This window comes from Antechinus flavipes, chromosome 4, assembly GCF_016432865.1.
Source record: "Antechinus flavipes isolate AdamAnt ecotype Samford, QLD, Australia chromosome 4, AdamAnt_v2, whole genome shotgun sequence".
NCBI classification, from domain to species: Eukaryota; Metazoa; Chordata; class Mammalia; order Dasyuromorphia; family Dasyuridae; genus Antechinus; species Antechinus flavipes.
Window position 1 is genome coordinate 73,159,244 of NC_067401.1, and position 21,323 is coordinate 73,180,566.

Sequence of the window (21,323 nt, forward strand, 5' to 3'; positions counted from 1 at the left end):
GACACAGTCAGACATGCTTGTTAGCTAGGAGCAAAATGGATTGGAGTGGGTAAAGACCTTGAGGTAGGGAGACCAATTAAAATAGTCCAGGCATCAAGTAATCCTGTACCTAGATGGTGAAAGAGACAGTAGAAAAAAGAGCATAGAGGAGAGATGGTATAGTAGAGACTATAGGACTTGACAACTAATTGAATTTGAAAAATAAGGGACAATAAAATATTACTTTATTATTAACATGGGTTGTGAACCTAGATGACTGGAAAGGAAACTAGTGCTCCTGACAGTGATAAGGAAATAATAGGAATCAAATACTTTTGAAACACATAAGTACTGTGTAAATGGTACTGTTTTTCTATTTAGTTCAGGAGGGAGGGTTTGAGAGATGTAAATGATGAATCCAGTTTTGGACATATTGTTTATGATGTCTATTGGACTTCCAGTTTGAAATGCCAAGTAGGCAGGCAGCTGGTGATGTGAGACTAGAAGTCAGAAAAATGGTGAGAGCTAGAGAAATAGATCCAAAAGTCATTTTCATGGAAACGATCATTGAAGCTTTTGAGATCAAAAAGTAAAGTAGTATGGGGAGGGGGGGGAGAGAAGAGAACCTAGGACGGATCCTTCAAAGGGATATTCATAGTTACTGGATAACAACTGGATGAAGATCCAATAAAGGAGATAGAGAAATGGTAAGATGAATAATGAGAACCAAGAACCTAGAAAGAAACATAGAAGGGAATATTACATTGAGAAGGGTGATCTACAGTGTCAAAAGTTGAGGTAAAAAAGGACTCTGAGAATTGAGAAAAAAGCATTAGATCTAATATGTCACGGAGTTTTAGTTGTATTGTTGGGGAAGCTGTGAGCTAATTCAGCCGTTCTGGAAAGCAGTTTGGAATTTACTTCAAAAGCTACTAAACTGTGTATACTCTTTGACTCAGCAATATTGCTCCTAGGTCTAAACTCTAAAGAGATTGAAGAAAAGAAAGAGTCCTCTGTACAAAACCATTTATAGCAGTTTTCATGGTGGTGATGTATTAGAAATTAAGGGAGTACTATCAATTAGGGAATGGCACAAGTTAAGGTAGAGGAAGAGGGTGGAATACTATTCTTCTGTGAGAAATGAGGGGAAAGGTTTCAGAAAAATCTGGAAAGACCCATATGAACTTGTGTAGACTGAAGTGAGCAGAACCAGAAAAACATTTTTTTACAATAATAACTATATTGCAAAGATAATGAATTTTAACATACTTAGGAATGCTGACCCCTCTCCAAATAGAGCACTGATGGACTCAGTACAAAATGAAGTATATTTTCTTTTCTTTCTTTTTTTGGACATGGCTAATGTGGCAATTGATTATTCTATATAACTATACATATTTGTAATGGGTTTTATTTTTCTTGTCTTCACAATTGGTAGAAGGAGGAGGGAGAGAGGAAAACAATGCAGAACTGAAAATAAATAAAATTAAATTAAAAAGAGAGGGCATCAACAACTTTTGTAGAGAGCAGTTTCTTTTGAATAATGAAGTTGGAAACCAGACAACAGACAATGAGAAGAAAGTAAAGGTTTCTACTACAGGTGGCCATCTAAAGGAGTTCGCCAAAAAAAAGAGGAGGAAAGATATAGGATGATGGCTAGAAGGGATGGAGAACAGATCAAGTAAAACTTTTAAGGATGAATGAAACATGAGCATGTTTGTAAGCAGCAGGAGAGCAGCCAGTAGACAGGGAGGTATTGAAGATCAGCGAGAAAAGACATTATAGAGTAGACAAATCTATTGGAGATGACTGGAATGGGATCACTTGTACATAGTTTAATCCCTTTTTATTTGATAGCTATCTACTTCCCATCTTCTCCTCTTCCTGTTTTTTATAGAGGGAATTCTTAGTCAGCTACTTGTTGGATTAGATGGCTTCTGAGGTATATCCTTCAATCCTGAAATCTATGAAATGCCTTTATTTTCTGCAATTAAGTATTTTTTGTCCCGAATTTTGTAATCATGGCATAAACTTATATGTGTAATGAGACAGACAAAAATCAAATATTTAATTGTATGCCTCTTTTACATGGAAGATAACTTAAAATTTAATTTCTACTGCCTAATCTTCACTTTCTTCCCTCCAATGTGCCATGTATTATTTCCTCCTTATAGCTACCATAGGTGATATGGTAAAAGCTTCTTAAACCATGTGTTACAACCTCATTAAGGATTACATAATTGAATACAGAAGTGGTGAAAAATTTGGCAACAGTAAAAGGTATCAAATATTCTGCCAAGATTTCCTTATCTAAAAATAAACAAGCTCATCTTTCTCATTAGCATGCAAATATGCTTTCATCTTTAATAGACTTTTCACATTAAGTCCAGAATGTACTTGAGCCAGGTATGTGAGTGTATATATTGATAATAGAAAGGGGAGTGGGATAGGATGAGAAAGTGATATATGTAGTAGTACACATGAATATTTTTATTCCTATCATAATTTTTGAAAGAAATACAGAAGTTACAATAATATATATTTAAAGTGATTAAAACAGTAGAAGAATTTCTTATACTAGCTCATTTTTGTATAGGTTTACAAAGCACCTTCATTCACTATTTCAGTTTCACCAATTCTTCATGTACCCTGTGACATTTAAAAAGTTCAAGTGACATAATTTCTAGGCAATCATTTTATTAATAATGCTAGAATTTTACTCATAAAAGAGTTCAGTGACTCACTTGAACACCAAAGGAACCCTCATGGTGGCAGCCTCACAATTTATTGGAAAAATGAGTATTCCTAAGGGTGGTAATCAACTCTTAATTGTTTATCAATTAATGAGAAAAATGAATATTATAATGAGATGTGGTTTGGGGTATAAGTGACTTAGATCACCCAAGTCTTGGGTAATCTTATCAATATGCCTTATCAGAAAAGGAATCTACTTCTACCATGATCTGTCTGACCAAAAACAATAAATAGGAATTCACCAATTCTCTCAGCCTGGCTGGGTAAGTTTTTCCCAAGATTTCCTACAATGGTTGATTTCTGGATAAGGAAGTGGAAAACCTTTTAATCCTAATTTAATAATCGGTTATTAATACAAGGAAGAAATAATTATTTTTCTCAATCTGGGGGTCACACTTCTCTCATTGAATTTTTTTTTGGCCCTAAATGATGTAAGATTTTTTTTTTTTATCAAAAATTGACAATCCACTAAAACTACCTAGAATTTTTCATGCTGATGGTTTTTTATTTTAATTCATGGGGGTAAGTCTTGATATTGATATTCATTTGACTTCCCATAAAGATGTACAAATTATCTGTAATTATAGTCTTATCTGAAGGCACTGATGCTTGCCAGCAGCATAGTTTTTGATCTGTGATCTCTGGTAATAAGATGAGCTCTGGTCTGCTATTGTCTAGAACTAAGCCTCTATATTAGTTCCTATCCATTTCCAATCCATATGACTGTTCACACTCTTCTTTTCCCATTATAATGCAATCTTATTCATTGAGGCAGAACTTGAATCATAATTGGGGCTTTTGCTACTGTATGGCAATCTTTGCTTTCTTCCTTTTTTCTTTATTATTTTCCTTATCCAGTGATGTTAAATAGAAATCCATCCCTGCAAACTACATATTGACTTAGAAAACCACAAATTAATATTATGAATGTTTTATTGTATTTTTTAATGCTAAGTATTTCCCAGTTGCATTTTAATTTCATATGGTAACACTTTGCCCCACCAGAAGTATTGCAGACCACATGGCCTTAGGCCATGAGTTTGACATTTCATTACTACAATATCTGTTCAAAGCTTCTTTTTTTAAATTGGCTTTTTTTTCCTGGTTATACATGTGAAAAATACACATTTTTAATACATTTTTTATACATTTTAACATACATTTTAGTACACATTTCATTATGAATCATGTTGGGAGAGAATGATCAGAACAAAAGGGAAAAATCATGACAGGAAAAAAAGAAAAAAGAAAAAGAAAGTGAACATAGCACGTGCTGATTTACATTCAGTTTCCATAGTTCTCTCTCTGGATGCAGATGGTGTTTTCTATCCAAAGTTTATTGGAATTGCCTTGGGTCACTGAAATCCACTAAGAAAAACCAAATCTTTCATAGTTGATCATCACACAATCTTACTGTTATTGTGTACAATGTATTCCTGATTCTGCTTGTTTCATGTTCAAAACTTCTTTTCTTGACTTTTGGAATGTCATATACCCTTTCTTTCACCAGGTAACTTCATTTTTTATTCATCTAAGATAAGTAAATAAGTGAAAAACAATTATGCTATACCATTTACTGTACTAAGAACTGGAATACAAATGTAAAAGAGAGTGCCCTGCCCTCAAGAAGTTTATAATTTAATGGCAAGAGATAACATTTTGGGGTTCGCCAAGGAAGGATGTTTGTTTGGGAAGTCACTGGACTGACAGATTAGTCCTTAGGGAAGTGATTCACTTGTCCTTTTCAGCAACATTGGTAGTATTGTTGTTAATAATTGTTCCCAGAACAAGGAGTTACAAAATGTGTACAATGTCAAGTTAGAATGATAGCAGTGAACCATGTTTGGGTGGCTAGAACCAAATGATTGATAGGATAAAGTTTAACCCAGGAAATATTTAGAGACCTTCATCATAGTTAAGAGAAATGTATGTTATGAAAGTCGATGTCTCCTATATGAAAATAAATAAAACTGGTAGGAGAGTGGTCCTTGGACTCTTTCCTGAGTAAAGCAGCCAGAAGACCATTGTTCCCTTTTTCCATCTTCATTGAAGCTACTTGTTTCCAATGTCACACTTTCTCCATTTGATGACCTCAGTTACTTCAAAGGGTTTGAATATCATCTCAAAAGAAATGATTTCCAGACACACACACACACACACACACACACACACACACACGTGTGTGTGTGTATACATATAATACACATATAAAACATGTATATAATGAATGTATTTATACAGCTACTCTACTCTTTGAACCCCCTTGAACTCTCTGTTATCTCCAGGATGAACTATAAAACCAATTCTTTGACTTGCAAAGCCTTTTAGACCTGACTTTTCCAGTATTCTTAGACCTTTCTTTTTCCTCTTTGAATAAGTGATACTGGCCTCCTTGACCACTTTCAAACATAACATCCACTCTTCTGTCTCCACAATGGCTGTCCCTGGAATTCCTCCCTCCTCATCTCCACCCCTTCACTTCCCTGACTTCCATCAAGTCTCAACTAAAGTTCCATATTCTAAAAGATGTCTTTTTCAGTCTTCTGTAATCTTTCTACTCTCCTGTCAGACTATTCCTACTTTGTTTTGTATATATCTTGCTTGTATATATCTATACTTGCTTCAGTTCCACTGAACTGTGAGCTTCTTGGGAGCAGATCTTTTATTGTGGGAGAGGGGACTATTCTATCCTTACCCATCCCAAAATTTAGGAGGAGAGAAAATTAAGAAAGAAAACAAACTTTGAAAAGCAGAACAAATTCCCATATTGGTCATTTTTTGAAAATTTATATCTTAGTTTGCATCTTGAATCCATTGCCTTTGTTAGAGGCTAAGTAGTGTTGAGCCTCAGTCCCTTAGAATTATAAATGGTCATTGCATTGATCAGAGTTTTAAAATTATACCTTTTAAATAATATTATCATCGTATAAATTATTCTGTCATTTCATTCTGCATCAGGCCATATAAGTCTTTGTACATTTCTCTGAAACGGTTTTTCATTCTTGCAGCATAATAACATTCCATTACATTCACTTACTTTTTTTTTTTTTGAAAGTCATTTAAAGATTGAACTTTCAGTGTTTTATTAATAGTCTTTTATATATGTTGAGGAAAATGGATTAAAATGTCATATTTACATAATAAGCTAAAAATGACTTTTATGTAGAGGAAAATGGGCAAGGCATGTGAATAAGCAGGCAACAACCTTATAATAAGTGAGAAATTTAAAAATCAACAGGAGTAAAAGTTGTCATCAAGGAACTTTATAATAGGAAGAAAAGATGTGCTAGGAAGTGGCAAGAATGAAAGATGACTAGGACACAAATATGATGTTCCACGGGTTCCTTTGCAACATCAGAAGAAATTGAGGAAGGCCTCCGCATGTTGGGTGGAATACTTATGGATGAGTTGCAATTCTATATCATTGGATGGAGCTTTTTTATCAACATGACAGATGAGAATATTTAAATAATAGAACATCATGTAAGGAACTTTAAATGTACTATGACAAAATAAAAAACAGCAAGTTGCCAAATTTGGTTTAAAAATTATCTGTGTTCAATTATATTGAAATATGGAAATATGGTAGCCAGTATTTGAATAAGTTAGTGGACCCCGAATTAAGAATGCTTTCCTTGCAGTATGATATGACAACCAAGAAAACTAATGTAGCTTTAGACTATGTTAAGAGACACATAGATTCTAGGAATAAGGAGGAAGTTCTCCAGCTGTTCTACCTTGGTCAGACCAAAATCTGGAATATTGGGTTCAGGCCAGAGAAGCATATTTTAGAAAATACATTAATGAACCAGAGAATATCCAGAAGAATGCTACCAAAATGTTTGAAAGGTCTTCATTTCATAGGATCCTAGATTAGAGCTAGAGAACACAAAAGCCATGTAGTCTATCTCTCATTTTATAAATAAAGAAACTTAGACTCAGGGAGGTTAAGTGTTCAAGACATGATTTTTGCCCAATTCTTTTGATTACAGAACCAGTATTCCTTCTGCTTCTTTCCATGTTTAAGAGGGATTTGAAGACAAAATAAGAGAGAAGACAGTTCCAAGTGCTTCTCAGATCTCTGAACAAATTGTGTCATAAAATATTATGCTCAATTTTGAACTGGATTGTGTGTGCACATGTGTCTTATTCCTCCTTAGTTATGACTGTGTGAGGTCAGAGATCAGTTTATTTATAGATCACCTTCTGGGGGAGGGGGAGAGGACGTAGCCCACAATAGTTCCTTGGGTTCAGTAAATTCTCCAGTTTTTTGTTGGATTTTATTTTGAGATTACCATTCAATATGAACTCAGGACTCTAATCTCAGGCAAATTATATGATAAGACGTTTTAAAACATGCATATGTATCTTATCAAGCCATTGTTACTAATCTTTAAAGAATCTTGGATATTGGGAGAGGTGCCAGATGTCTAGAATTAAGATGTCTAAATGTCCTAATTATCAAAGGGGAATATTATTCACTGAACAAATTTAACATAGATCTCGTGCAAAATTCTAAAATACATCATTGAACAACTAGTTTCTGATCTCTTAAAAATTGAAGTGGTGAGCATTAAGAATATGTCATGTCAAAATAGCTTTTTGTAGTAAAGTTAGTATACTGTTAGGTCAGGGTAAGATTGTCTTTTGTATATTTTGTAATTATGCAAATAAAGTGATTAAAATGTTGATATATTCTATACATAAATTTGTATATTTGGCTGTCACAGCTAAAATATCTAATGCAGCATATTTTGGTTAATCAAAGAACTAGGAACAAAACATAATTTGGGAAATGGTTGGCTAGTGTAATATATAAATAAAGTGAAATATTATTGTGCCATAATAAAGAACAAGTAGGATAAATCTAAAAAAGCAAGGAAAGACATGAATTGATGGAAATGAAGTAAAGAGCTAAGAAAACAATATATATGACTACAGCAAATGGAAAGAATATAACCACAAAACAAAATTACGTTTCAAAATTATGAAGAATAGGCATGTCCCCAAAGAAGGTACATGAGAAGACTCTGCCCCCAACTCAAAATTATTTTTTTAAGATAGCATATTTATGAAATCTGCAGATGATATAGAACAGGGAGTAATAGGTAATATGCTGGTGTATAAAAGCAGTATTCAGCTAAACTAGACAAGTTAGTAAGATCAAATAAAGGCTATAGGATGTGAGATTAGAAAAATATAGACTAGGGAAAGCATATATTAACCTGATGGAGCAGAACTAAAAGCAGGGAGTAGAAGTTAAAAGAGCAAAATTAAGTTTTTGTTTTATTTCAATAATGAAAAGTTTCCAACAATGAGCTTTTCTTAGAGTAGAAAGGGGTTCTCTAGCAGTAATGGATTTCCTCTAATTAGAAGATTTCCAAAAAAAGACCAAAGGAAAAATTAATTTACTATGATACAAAAGGAGTTTTTATTTACATGTCCATACTATCCACTTATTGATTCTGTGAACTTTTCTCTTGACCTCTTCTTTTTGAAGCATTTTTATCTCCTAGGATATCCTCTAGAGCTTGTGTTCCATTATGCTGGATAAAACTGCACGAAGACTTTGGACACACTATATTTGTAGTTTTGTGTCACATGAAGCTTTGAAGTTGTATTTTACTAGAGGATAGATGATATTTAAATTTGGTATTAAATAAAAATGGAAATGATTTTTCAGGAAGCCAAAGTTTCTTCTTTTAAATATAATTTTCCTCATTTAATGTATGTAATTTAAATTTCAGGGGGAAAGTACCATATTTTCATTGTTCTTTTTCTTCTCTTTTTCAGACCATCAATCTTGTTTGCATGATGTGGTTCATGAACGTCTTGGAGAGCTGCTAAGAATCCTTCAGGCCATAATAAAGAAACACCAAATCCTTAACTCAGCTGATATTCTCAATGCTGCAGGAGTAATGATTGCAAAAGTGAAAGGTAAGAGACAGAGACTCATTATCTTCTGGAAAAACTGAAAATAGGTACTTTGTTGCTTCGTGATAAAATTAATAGTATTCTCAGTAGATTATATACCACATAAGAAAACTGTCACTAATACTGTCTAAATAATATAATCCCTAATGTTTACTCTTACATACTAAAAGTATCTGCCTGCAATGAAGCAAAATGGAGAACTTTGCTCTTATAATTTAAGCTTCTTTGCATGGAAAAAAAAAAACCCCAATAAAAATCAATTCAGAATCAGAGCATATTTATTAAGCCCCTACTATGTGCCAGTGGGGAATACAAATTAAAAAAATAAAACTCCCGTTTTGTAAGAAGTTGACATTCTAATAGGAGATACATATCTAAGAGCATATGCAACCTAAACAGAAAGTAAATAAATAACAAATACTTTGGAAGGGAGGGTACTGGCAGTTATATGGAATCAAGAAAAGCTTCCTGAAGAAAGTGGGGCTTTGAATGGTCTCTTAAATGCTCTCAAAATGCCTCTCTGAAAGAGGCAGAAATAAGAAAAGAACTCATTCCAGCCATGGGGATGGCCATTGAGGAGTCATACAACCTACAGGTAAAAGTCACGTATGCACTTTAGAGGAGGAAGAGTTGCTATTTGATCCTAGAAGCAAAAGGAAGCCCCTGAGGGGTTTGAATGGTTCAGACCTACACTTCAGAAAAATTACTTCATTTTCAGTATTTAGGATGCATTGGTGTGGTGAAAAACTTGAAGCAGGGTTGCGTTAAGCATTTTAAAATTGCATATAGAATTTTTCTTACACTATTTTTAATGAGAAAAGATTTTTTTTGATGAAAGTGAATTAAACTCTTGGAATTTTAAAATTATACATTATTCATCACATGTTATTAATGCTATTATATGTAGTAATAGTGTATGTCATCTAAGGAATTGGCTGTGAGTACACAGATAAGGTGAGAAGTTGAATCTTAAATACTTGTTTGTTGTTGCTCAAGCAACATTTAACATTTATTGAGATTAATTATTGACATTGTGATTTGAAAGAGCATTATTGGGACATTGATAATGGCAGCTTTGTGTATCTTAGAACATATATAATGAGCAGTTTCACTTTGTTGTTAGCTAACTTTTGTTAGTGACTTGTTAGTGACATTGTTAGTGACTTCCTGGTTTATCAAAAATAGAGACAGTTTATTTTTAGGAGCTCTCATGCAATATCTCTGATTAAGAAGAAAAATGATACATTTTCTTTATTTGGAATTTTGTTTTATTCCTACTATTTTACAAATGGATTTATTAATGCTTGTTGATTGTGAAGCATGTATTATCTTGAATTAGGCCCTATCCCTTGAATTCCAATTTCAATAAACAAACATATTAACTAGATCTGAGTGGTTTCCTAGACACAAGGGATACAAAAACAAAAGTGAAATCATATCTGCCTTTAAGAAACTTATTAAGCCCTTAAAGAGAGAATATGTAGGTATAGATAGATATCTAGAAAATCAATATAAGGTAGTATTTGAGAGGTAAATTTTGGTGACCATAATAAAAGGCATAAGATAATTTAAAAGTATTATCCCTATGAACAGAAATATAGATAGGAAATCATTGAATTTGGTTTTTTATCTTAATCAACTTTTGATACTTGTATATGTATTTATATAGTTATTTGATATCTTGGTCTAGAACACTGACAAAACAAAGTGGTTTATAATAGGTAAAAGTAATAGCTACTATCATCACTGCTGTAAATTTTAAAATTTTACCTAGTAACCATATTTGTTTTCACTAAATTACAAATGCCATAAACTTCATTTTGATAGGGTAATTTCTGTCTATAGATAGCAAAATTTCCATGCTTGGAAACAGCAATTATGGTTCATTGTTGTTAGTGACTATTGTGTGCTGTCAGGATGTCCTGGGGAAAGAGTGTGCATGGTTAGAATTGATGCTCGCATTCCAGGAGATGTGAAAAAAGCCATTTCTCCCAAGCTATTTTTTAGATCGATCCTTTGCATCTTTGGGTATATAGCCTTTTACATTTATTTCACTCTATTTCTGTCTTCCTTATTGGGGTCATTATTGCTGTTTCTTGCCTCACGGATAGATCTGAAAGGCAAAGATTAGTTCTCTAGGCTTTTCAAATATTTAAATGCCTCACACAAAGTAACAGTCACTTTGGAATTAGAAGGCAGTTTCAGAGAAGGATATCTTTGTATGTTTTTAATCACAAGCCTCTTGTCATTAGTGCAGGATTTTGCAATTTGTTGTATTTTCAAAGATATTTGACTAGTGGATATAAAAAAACATTATGGTGAATTATACTTCAGCAGTACATTACATATTGTTATATTTCCATTTCTTTGTTTCTGATTTAATCCTCTTAATAGCTGGTAAATTTAAAAGGTTAAATAAAATGTTAGAGAAATGTATTGACAAACTTTGACATATTTCTGAATATGTAGTTAGGAATTTATAACTAGATACATACATATATATCAGTAATCAGTAATAGTGTTTATAACATGTAGATTTTTATAGCTGATAATTATATTTAAATAGATAAATTATATCTAAAGTTTAATTGCATAATTACATAGGGTAAAGGTGATGAGTAAAAACTAAATGATGAGGGAAAGTGCTATTATAAACATGGCTGCCACTGCTGCATTTGCTCATTTATATTTGACAGTAATGGTAGATTTCATATATATGTATGCACATATAACACACACACACACATATGTACAAACACAAATGGATTATAATTTCAAATCCAGTTTGTTTTTTGTTCTCCTGAGTTTACAAAGAAGGTACTTGAAGGAGGAAGATACTTGATTAACCAAACTGCGTGAAATGAATTGAGACATAATATTAATAAAAGTGACTATATATTAATATAGCCTACAAACCCAGGCCTTTGGGTTGACTTTGAATAATTAGGGATTATAGATAAAGATAGATAGATAGATAGATAGATAAAGATATATACACAGTATACATATATATGTATATCTACATAGATTTAGCATGCATTGTTAAGTATATTGCACATGTGAACCTTATGACCTTATGTCACATCAATAACAAAATATTTTTCAAGAACTAAACTGCTGGGTATATGCATATATATGAGTATGTGTTTAGTATGTGTGCACAGATAAGTTCATATAAATTTTCTTACTAGAGAAATGAGTTAATCATCTGAAAAAAACTAATTTCTACAAGTATATGTGTATGCATGTGTAGGCATTCTGCATGTTTTATATAATATACTTCCACTAATAAAAGCCAGATACAAAACCTTTGTTTTTCCCATGACATATCAAACTTCACCTTATGGTCTAGCTGTTTGAAGAACATGTCTTAAAGAGAGCAGTGAATAAGAAGAAATAGCACAAAGCAGGTCCTATGTTAATGACAGAATTCTAGTGTGACCTCTGCTCTGTGTCTCCAGGATTAGATTGTTCTCACATGGTAGAATTATCCAGGAGATCTGTCAGTTGATGGCTCAATATGTCACACCAATTTATAATGCCTCTCACTTTTGTGTGGGCTAATTAATATTTCTTAGCATAATTATTTTCTTAATGAAGAAGTGACAGTCATCTTACATGCAAAGTTCTTATATCTGTGTCTCATGATATTTTATTAAGTAATTTGGTAACAAGTTAAAAAGCAAATAAACTACTTCTGTATACGAGACTCATAAGAATTATTCCTTTGTTTAATATATCCACCAATAGCTGTGGACTTCAACAACATTAATGAAGAAAATAAGAGACATCTTTTCAGTGAAATATTTTCTTCTATTGAATCATTGGCATTCACCTTTGGCAACGTGTAAGTAAAAATTTGTCACTTAAGTAAACTTGGGTCCAGAAGAGAATGAGAATGTTGTTTGTTTCGATGCCCAAAAAACTCTATGACTAAATTAAGGATTAAATGACATTACAGATTTTGTACAACTACAGCCTGTATTACTTTACTATCAGGCTTAGAACTGCTAGGAAGATAGTTCGTTAGAGAGAAAAGCATTCTCCCAAGTTCTGCTATGTATACTGCTGGGATGTATATGGTGTTGGGCCATTTTATGGGATTTAGAACTTGGAAGGTACTTTTGAAGTCATTTAGTTTAATCCCCTTGTTTTAGAGTTGAGGGTCCTGAGTCTCAAAGAAGCGAAATAACTTAATCCAAATCCACAAAGATAGCTTTAAGGAGCAGATGCAGGCTTGAAGCTAGGCCTTCTGTCTGACTCCAGGTCCAGTATTGTTTACATCATATTCCCCTTTTGGAGAGAATCATAAATAACATTTTATTAATTTGTTTTAAAAATGAACTCTTCTGAGTAATTTGTTATATTAACTAACCTCTGTCACAATATTTATCTTTTTCTTCCCATGGCAGTGTTTCCGATTTTCTCATGGGAGATGTAGACTGTGGTTCATCATCAGAAATTCATGTGTCGCAAAAAAGTCAAGTAAGCTGGGTTCAGTTGTGGACAGAGTTGTATGTTTGGCAAGCATTTCAATATAATAATTTCTTGATCTTTTAAGTTGTCCTGTCCTACCATAATTCAGCTTTTTTATGCTGCTTATTAACTGTTATGTCACGTAAATGTAATATACCCAGGATCAGTGTTTATGCTTTCTAATCAGTTTTAGGAACTGTAATTTTAATTAGAATGAAGGTACTCAATGAATCCTTTTCATAGACTCTCATTTTATTTATATGTATAAAATATATAAGTACATATATGTATATAATATGTATATTTGTATTATACAATACAAATTTTTTCAAACTTTTAGAGAAATAATTCTCTCTATATATTCATGCCAAAATCAACCATATTTCCATTAGAAGTAACTTTTTGGTATTATAGAAGATCCTAGAGACTTAGAGATTTACAAGTTGTAGAATGCAGATTCCTCATGAATATTTTTCAGCTGTGTTTCCTCAGTTTCTAACACTCTGCCTTAAATATAGTAGATGTTTGACCTGTTCAATTCAAAAGACATAACTAAAAAAGTTTTATTTATGTGCCATATAAGTGATTTCTGCCATCACCAATTATTAAGAGCACTTCAGGTCTATTCAATGGACTTCTCCCGTAAAACTTTTTAACCATACTTTGAGAATTTTTTTTAAGAAAAATTGCTATAACATATCCAACATATAAAGGACTGCTTGCCATCTAGGGGAGGGGGTGGAGGGAGGGAGGGGAAAAAAAATCGGAACAGAAACGAGTGTCAATATAAAGTAATTATTAAATAAAAAATTAAAAAAAAAAAAGAAAAATTGCTATAGATTAATTGTCATCTCCTAACTGACACTTGTGAAAATAGAGAAATTAGTAAAATATTTCCTGTGTAGAATTTTAAAGGGAAACTAATAAGTATATTTTAAAATTAGAAACAAGGCTTAAAATAGATTCTAAAGAGTGATATAAATTTAACTAATAGAGATATAACAGTTAAAGCATTTAAATTGTTGCTCCATTGATAAATTTTATTTTTTCATTTGCTCATTATGTAACTAGGGTAATACCATTTATTCATAAGGAGGGGTTTTCTTGGCAAAGATATTGGAGTGCTTTGCCATTTCCTTCTCCAGCTCATTTTACAGAGGAGGAAATGATTTCCTAAGGTCACATAACTAATAAAGTATCTGAGTCCAGATTTGAACTCAAAAAGATGAGTCTCCCTTACTCCAGACCCAGGGCTTTGTCCAGCACCACCTAACTGCCCTAAGTTTGAAGATAGCATTGATCCAAAGTGAAATGAAGTCTAATTTTGACCAATTTGTCACATGGCCTTACCAGTTTTAAGCCAGAGTTGTTCTAAGTATGTGAGCTGTGTCCCAAGAAAAGATGTGTATCATAGTTAATGGCCCATGGGACCAATTGGGCCTGTTATTTTTTTTGGTATAGCTGCCAAGTTAAGAATGATTTTTATGTTTTAAAATAATGATGCATTTGGAAATGGAAAAATCATTCTTAGCTCATAGGCTATACAGAAACAGGTAGGAGGGTGGCTCTGAGACCTTGCCAACCCCTGATCTCAGCTATGGAATGTGAAGAGTTAATTTTCCAGTGATATTTGGATTGCATGTTTGAGATCACTGAGCCACATTGGTGGAGAGAGTTTGAGCGATGATAAAATAATAGGTTGGTGTTCAGACATTCTTTAGCAGTGTGCTCACTGTAATAAATCATCTCCATCTCTATTGCTTAGGGATATGCTGTTGTCTAAAATGATGCTTTCTTCTTCTATTGGAAGCATTCTTCTCAGGCTTCTACTCAGTTTTTGAGAGAACAAAGAGTTTCTTTTTCATCATTTTCCTTTTTACATGAAAAAAAGATGACATTCAGTCTTGATTATATGGAGAATTATTTTTATGTGTATTAATTTTGTGAAAATGTTACTGTTTAATAAGTAGTATTATTCAGGGATTAAGGAATATAATTTATTAGGTTAGAATTGGTGTGAAATTAAATGGACCAATGGGTTTCCCACATCCTTATCCTTCTTTACCTATTTGCTTCATATGGCACTGACAACTACTCTTTTTTTTTCCTGGGTTTTTATTACCCTGTTCTCTTAAGTTTTTAAAAATTCTCTTCTGGTAGCTCCTCATTCAACTTCATTCACCTTTAGTCATCTATATCACAATGTCATTGTGAGTGTTCTCTAAGGTTCTGCCTAAGGTTGTCTCTTCTTTCTTTTTTTCTTCCTCTCTTCGTTATCCTCTCAGTTGTTCTCATTTCTTTTCTTTCCCAATCTTCCTCCCTCATTCCTCCACACCCCAAATAACCTTATCAGCTCCCTTGTATCTATGAAAAGTGTTCCCACATGTATACATCTAATGTCTGACTTTCCCCTGAGCTTCAATTTTATATCATCAGTTGCCAATTGGGATGTCCCCAGGATCTGAGCTTAAGGTTACCTGGATGTAATTAATTATGTTTTCCCAGCCCTTTGTTCTTTCAAACTTTATTATTTTTATTAAAGGCACTACCATCTTTCCAGGGTCCCAATTTCTCATAATGCTAGCATTCTCTGCAACTCCTCACTACGCATCTCTCTCCCCATATTTAATCCTATGCTAGATCTTTTAAATCTTCCTTCACATAGTTCCTCCTTTTTACTCACAGCTGACACCTTAGATCAGGCAGTTATCCCCTCTTGCCTAGCTTACTGAAATGACCTTCTAAAGTCTTCTAACACTTTTTCACCACTGCATAACTCAAGACTTCTATTTCTCTAATACTACTTTCTATCTGAAGCTTTCCTCATTGCTCAAACAGCTAGTTTCCTCTTTTCTAGATTACCTTCAATTTAACTACTTTATATTTATTCTTTTTATATTCTGTATCTGTTTAAACATGTCCTTATTGAACCTTTCCTCCCCCTTTCCAACTTGAATGGAAACTCATTGTGAGGAGAAATTTTATTTTTGTATCCCAAGTACCTGACACATAATAGGTCTTTAAATGCTTGTTGATTGTTTTATTATTTATTCCTTGACTAGTATTCAGCTTTTAATAACTTTTGTTATTGTTTTTATTCAGTTGTACTATTTGATGGAGAGAAAAAGATTCAATAGTTCTTTTTTTCCTTCTGTCATTATTTTGCTCACAATATAGATTTTATTAAATAATTAAAAAACAAGCAAATTACTAATTCCTTAAATCGTTCTTGAAATTGTAAATTTGTGAATGCAACTTTGATTCATTTGTTTTGCAACACAGTTGTCATAAAAATGCCATAAACATTTATTTCTGAAAAGATTGGTGGTAGAAGCAGAAAGGTTAATCAGTTTTAAGATTTTCAAGTAATTTGCTATTTATTAATTTCCTAATATTTTCACTTAAAGTTGCTGCTATTTATATCCAGTGAAAGAACTCTGGGAGATGACTATGAACCACTACATAGAATTCCCAATCCCTCTATTTTTGTCTGCCTGCATTTTTGATTTCCTTCACTGGTTAATTGTACACTACTTCAAAGTCCAATTCCTTTTGTACAGCAAAATAACTGTGTGGACATATATACATATATTGTATTTAACTTATACTTTAACATATTTTACATGTATTGGTCAACCTGCCATCTGGGGGAGGTGAAGGAAGGGGAAAATTGGAATAAAAGGTTTTGTAATCGTCAATGCTGAAAAATTACCTATGCATATATCTTGTAAATAAAAAGCTATAATTAAAAAAAGACATAAGAGTGGGGCAGAGAAAAAAAAAGAATTGCTGCTATTAATTTGAATCTGTTCATTCTCTTAGAAGTTTCCAAATTTCACAGAAATGTAGGGAATAAAAACAAAACAGCATTAGGTCTAGGCAGAGTAAATTTTTTGAGCACTCTTTCCCCCTAAACTACCTGAGCCTCTCTGCCAACATGAATCTATAATTTTTCAGCTAGTGGCTATTTTTTCTAAAAGTATTTTTTTTTCTTTTAACAATTTTGTTTTCCTTTTTTAAAGTCTTGCTTTTCCATTTATATTGACAAAATTTGTGTCAGAGACCATTAGGGTTAGAAGAGAAGAAGAGAAAATCCAAAAATGTTAAACTATATGATAGCTAATCAAATAAGTTTCAGTACAGAAAAATATAAAAAGTATAAAAATGAGGTGCTGTTATATATTTAATCCTGGCTGAAATCATTTTTAAGTTGTTAAGGAAATGATGCTTACTTGCTATAAAGACCAAAATAAAAAAATAAAGGAAATACATTCTCCTTCTTGATATTTATATACTGTTTCCTATTTCCTAATTATTACTTTTAGGGTTTTCATGTAGAACATGGGACAGGTAGATGTTGCAATGGATAGAGTGCAAATGTATAGAGGGCTTAGAAACTTAGTAGCAGTGTGAGCCTGGCAGATCACTTAATCCTGTTTGTATCATTTTTCTCCTCTGTAAAATGAGTTGGAGAATGATATGGCAAACCATTCCAGTATCTTTGCCATGAAAACCCCAAATTGGGTCATAAAGACTTAGTTAGGATTCATACTACTAAACATTAACAATGAAAAGCTTAAATTTATTTAGCAATTGTGTCTTTATTATTCACATATAAGCTCTTTGAGGATAGGAATTATGTTTTTTCTTTTTTGTATCCTATCCTTGCATATAATTGTGGCTTGATAAACTTTTGTTTGTAGAGGGCAGGAACTCTGGAGAAGTATACTAGAAACAAGATGTTAACTCAGTGGAAGTGATGAGATAATGGTTCTCTAATTCACACATACTCAGTATACTGTAATAATATAATTATAACAGGGTATTTTTTTAATTTTTTTAAATAACTTTTTATTGACAGAACCCATGCCAGGGTAATTTTTTACAACATTATCCCTTGCACTCACTTCTGTTTTGATTTTTCCCCTCCCTCCCTCCACCCCCTCTCCCAGATGGCAAGCAGTCCTATACATGTTAAATATGTCACAGTATAAATACAATATATATGTTCAGAACCAAACAGTTCTCTTGTTGCCCAGAAAGGATTGGATTCAGAATGTAGAAATAACCCGGGAAGAAAAACAAAAATGCAAACAGTTTACATTCATTTCTCAGTGTTCTTTCTTTGGGTGTAGCTACTTCTGTCCATCATTGATCAGTTGAAACTGAGTTAGATCTCTTTGTCAAAGAAATCTACTTCCATCAGAATACATCCTCATACAGTATCGTTGTTGAAGTATATAATGATCTCTTGGTTCTGCTCATTTCATTTAGCATCAGTTCATGTAAGTCTCTCCCAGCCTCTCTGTATTCATCCTGCTGGTCATTTCTTACAGATATAATAGGGTATTTAAATTGGGGACAAAGTCAGACTCAGGGGGAGAATGGTTGAGACTGTTGGATTGCTAGAGGAGACTAGGTCAGACTGAAACTGGTTCTGACTATGACAGAAAGTTATCCCGGACATTACATTTATTTATTTTAATTGAATGGTTTAGAATTGATAAATGTGAAAGCCTTATTAAATAACAAATTTGTTTATTCCTAGCTTTAGAAGATTGCTATTGTAAAATATTCTAGAATCACCTAAAGGGATCCTATTATTTAAACATTTTTTTCAGAATCATTGTCTTTAAATCCTTGGACCTCTTAGGGTAGAATTAGATTTTTAATGAAATTTATCAGAAGGACAAATTAGGCAAAAAAAAATGTTTTAAATGAGTGGACTAAATTTTTTGTGTGTAGTTTTTATTTTTCTTTTCTAACCTATAAACTATAGGTTGTTTTTACTTTCCAGTCATCAGAGAACATTTCTGTGGAATCATTGGGATTGCTACATGAAAAAGATAATCTTCAAGGTACTTAAGAGTATTTTATATTATACTTTTGGTATTTATCTTTTTTTATTTAATGTACTTGCCCAAAAAAAAGTCTGCTGGCTAACACTGAAGTGTCTTTAATTGTAGATTTGGAAATGGAAAAGCCAAAGTTGGGTCTGATCTGTACTGATGTAGATTTGTAACTTTTAAGGCTGATTTTTAGAGGGAAGAAGAAAGAAAATAAATATAGGAAGACAGAAATAGAATTCAAACTCAAATTTTTCTAAAAAACCTTTCAGCTGTAGTAATATCAGCTTTTGTTAGATATCTTCTCGGTTGCTCTTCTTGCTGAGAGAATTGATATCAACTTTACTAGTATAGTATTTAAATATATTCTACATTTGATATTTTCTTTTTCAGGACCTCTGTGGCCCAAAGAACTAGAAAGCATACTTCTGAGAAATGATGATGGAGTTGAATTGGCTTTGTCCTATGCCAAAATGTGGTCAAAATATGCCAAAGATATAGTTACATGGGTTGAGAAAAAAATTAGCTTGGGTAAGTGACCCTTTGGTACATTTAACCACCTTTGTTATTGTTTAATTCTACAATATGTAGAATTAAACTCTTTATGAGCTATCATGACAGAATCTTCACTAATAGGATTTTTATACCAGATGTGATTTCATTGAAGTGAATAAAAATGATTGTATTTTCTATAGTTGAAATAAATAGGCTCAATATTTTACTGATTAATTTCCTTTGTTTGATAGCATGATTGTAAGTCCTGGACTCATCAGATATAAAGTATAAAGTTTTTACCAGTCTGTTTCTTTTAAGTAACAGATTGTAGAGTTTTTTCTTAGCTATTCTGTCATTCTTTTTATCTTATTGTATTATTTAATCTAGTCACATTTAAAATTAAGAGAATTTAGGAAAATTATTTTTTCCATTTGTTTCAAATACTGTTATTGTTTCCAAATTAGTATTTTTTCCCTTTCTTCTTCTGTAAACACAATATTATGTCTCTTACTTTGTTTTAGTCTAAATCTATTTTAAGGCAACTTCAGTTCTCACTGGACCCTTTTCTGTTACCCTTAAGTCTCTCTCCATTCATCATTTGTTAACTTTTTCCCTAGTATGGAGTTTTACCTAACTTGTTACATTTCCATTTATCTATTTATTCCTCTTTTTCTTCCCTCTCATTTAGTATTCAAGTAAAATCTCTCTTCTCTTGTACGCTTCAATTTGTTTTGTTTCTTCTTTTCATACTTTTTTCTAAAAGAAAATCCTTTTTCTTGTTCTCTTCATTATTTATCTTCCCTTTCTGTCTCTTTTAGACTTTTATTCTTTGATTCATAGGCCTTATGCTTACTTATTCTTTTGTTATTTTTTTGTCTTCCTCATGGAATTAAAGATTTTAAAATCCCTATTTTGGGTTCCTTATTCCAAACAGTTTCTATGTTGCAATTTTGTAGATCTTGTCTTCTGGCCCTCTTTTATTGTGACTCATTTTTAGAAACAACAATTTACATGGATAGGAATATCTTCCTAGTATAGAAATTTTCCTAAGTCCTTGATTTAGCAGTTTATCATTAACCATTACCCATTTGCATGGTCATTTCCCCTCATTTGCCTTGAATCCTCTTCTCTGGATCTATATCCTTCCACTCTTTGCAATGTTGACCCAGGAGCTCTGACTCCTCCACTACTGAAGTGAAATAAATTATCTCTTTAAGTACTAAATCTCTGCATGTAAGAGCCTTATTTTCCTTTTTGGAATCTTTCTTCTCCCATGGAGCATGCATTAGTTGTACCCTTTTCCAATCCTTTTGTCCCTTTTTCAGTCCTTTGTTTTCTTATCCATTCTTCTGTAGGCTTTCATCTTTCTGAGAGACTACAAGAGTTATTTTTCCTGTCATTATTAAGCCATTGACTTGATTAGGGTGTACTTCATTTATTCCTCTGTTTCTTCTTTCTTTCCTTCCCCCTTTTGTTTACCCTTCCACTCTTTATCTCACCCTCAAAAAAAAAAAAAAACCCAAAAGAAACAAACAAACAAAAAAGCAACCCAGGCATTGATTTACTTGTAGGCAGGATGCTAAGTTTTACTATAAATCTGATTTTTACAGCTGTTTCTCAATCATGACTTCTCTTTAACCTCTGTTTTCACCTTTGTCTCCTGTGTATATTTAGAAAGAAATTTCTTAATTGTCTTTTTTTTAAATAATTTTTTATTGATAGAACGCATACCAGGGTAATTTTTTACAGCATTATCCCTTGCATTCACTTCTGTTCCGATTTTTCCCCTCCCTCCCTCCACCCCTTCCCCAGATGGCAAGAGTCCTTTACATGTTGAAT

At 32.6% G+C, this 21,323-nt stretch overlaps 2 protein-coding genes across 2 annotated transcripts in view; one reads left to right on the plus strand and one right to left on the minus strand.

The window, feature by feature from the left end:
• ABCD3 (ATP binding cassette subfamily D member 3) overlaps positions 1-21,323 on the minus strand; it is a 609,690-nt gene that overhangs the window by 310,644 nt on the left and 277,723 nt on the right. The window lies entirely within an intron of this gene.
• The window catches only part of ARHGAP29 (Rho GTPase activating protein 29), a 73,792-nt gene that overhangs the window by 22,839 nt on the left and 29,630 nt on the right, over positions 1-21,323 (plus strand). The window contains exons 3-7 of the mRNA XM_051996556.1: positions 8,527-8,670; positions 12,418-12,514; positions 13,080-13,152; positions 18,941-19,001; positions 19,383-19,520. Coding sequence (XP_051852516.1) covers positions 8,527-8,670; positions 12,418-12,514; positions 13,080-13,152; positions 18,941-19,001; positions 19,383-19,520 — 513 coding nt within the window. The remainder of the gene's footprint in view (positions 1-8,526; positions 8,671-12,417; positions 12,515-13,079; positions 13,153-18,940; positions 19,002-19,382; positions 19,521-21,323) is intronic.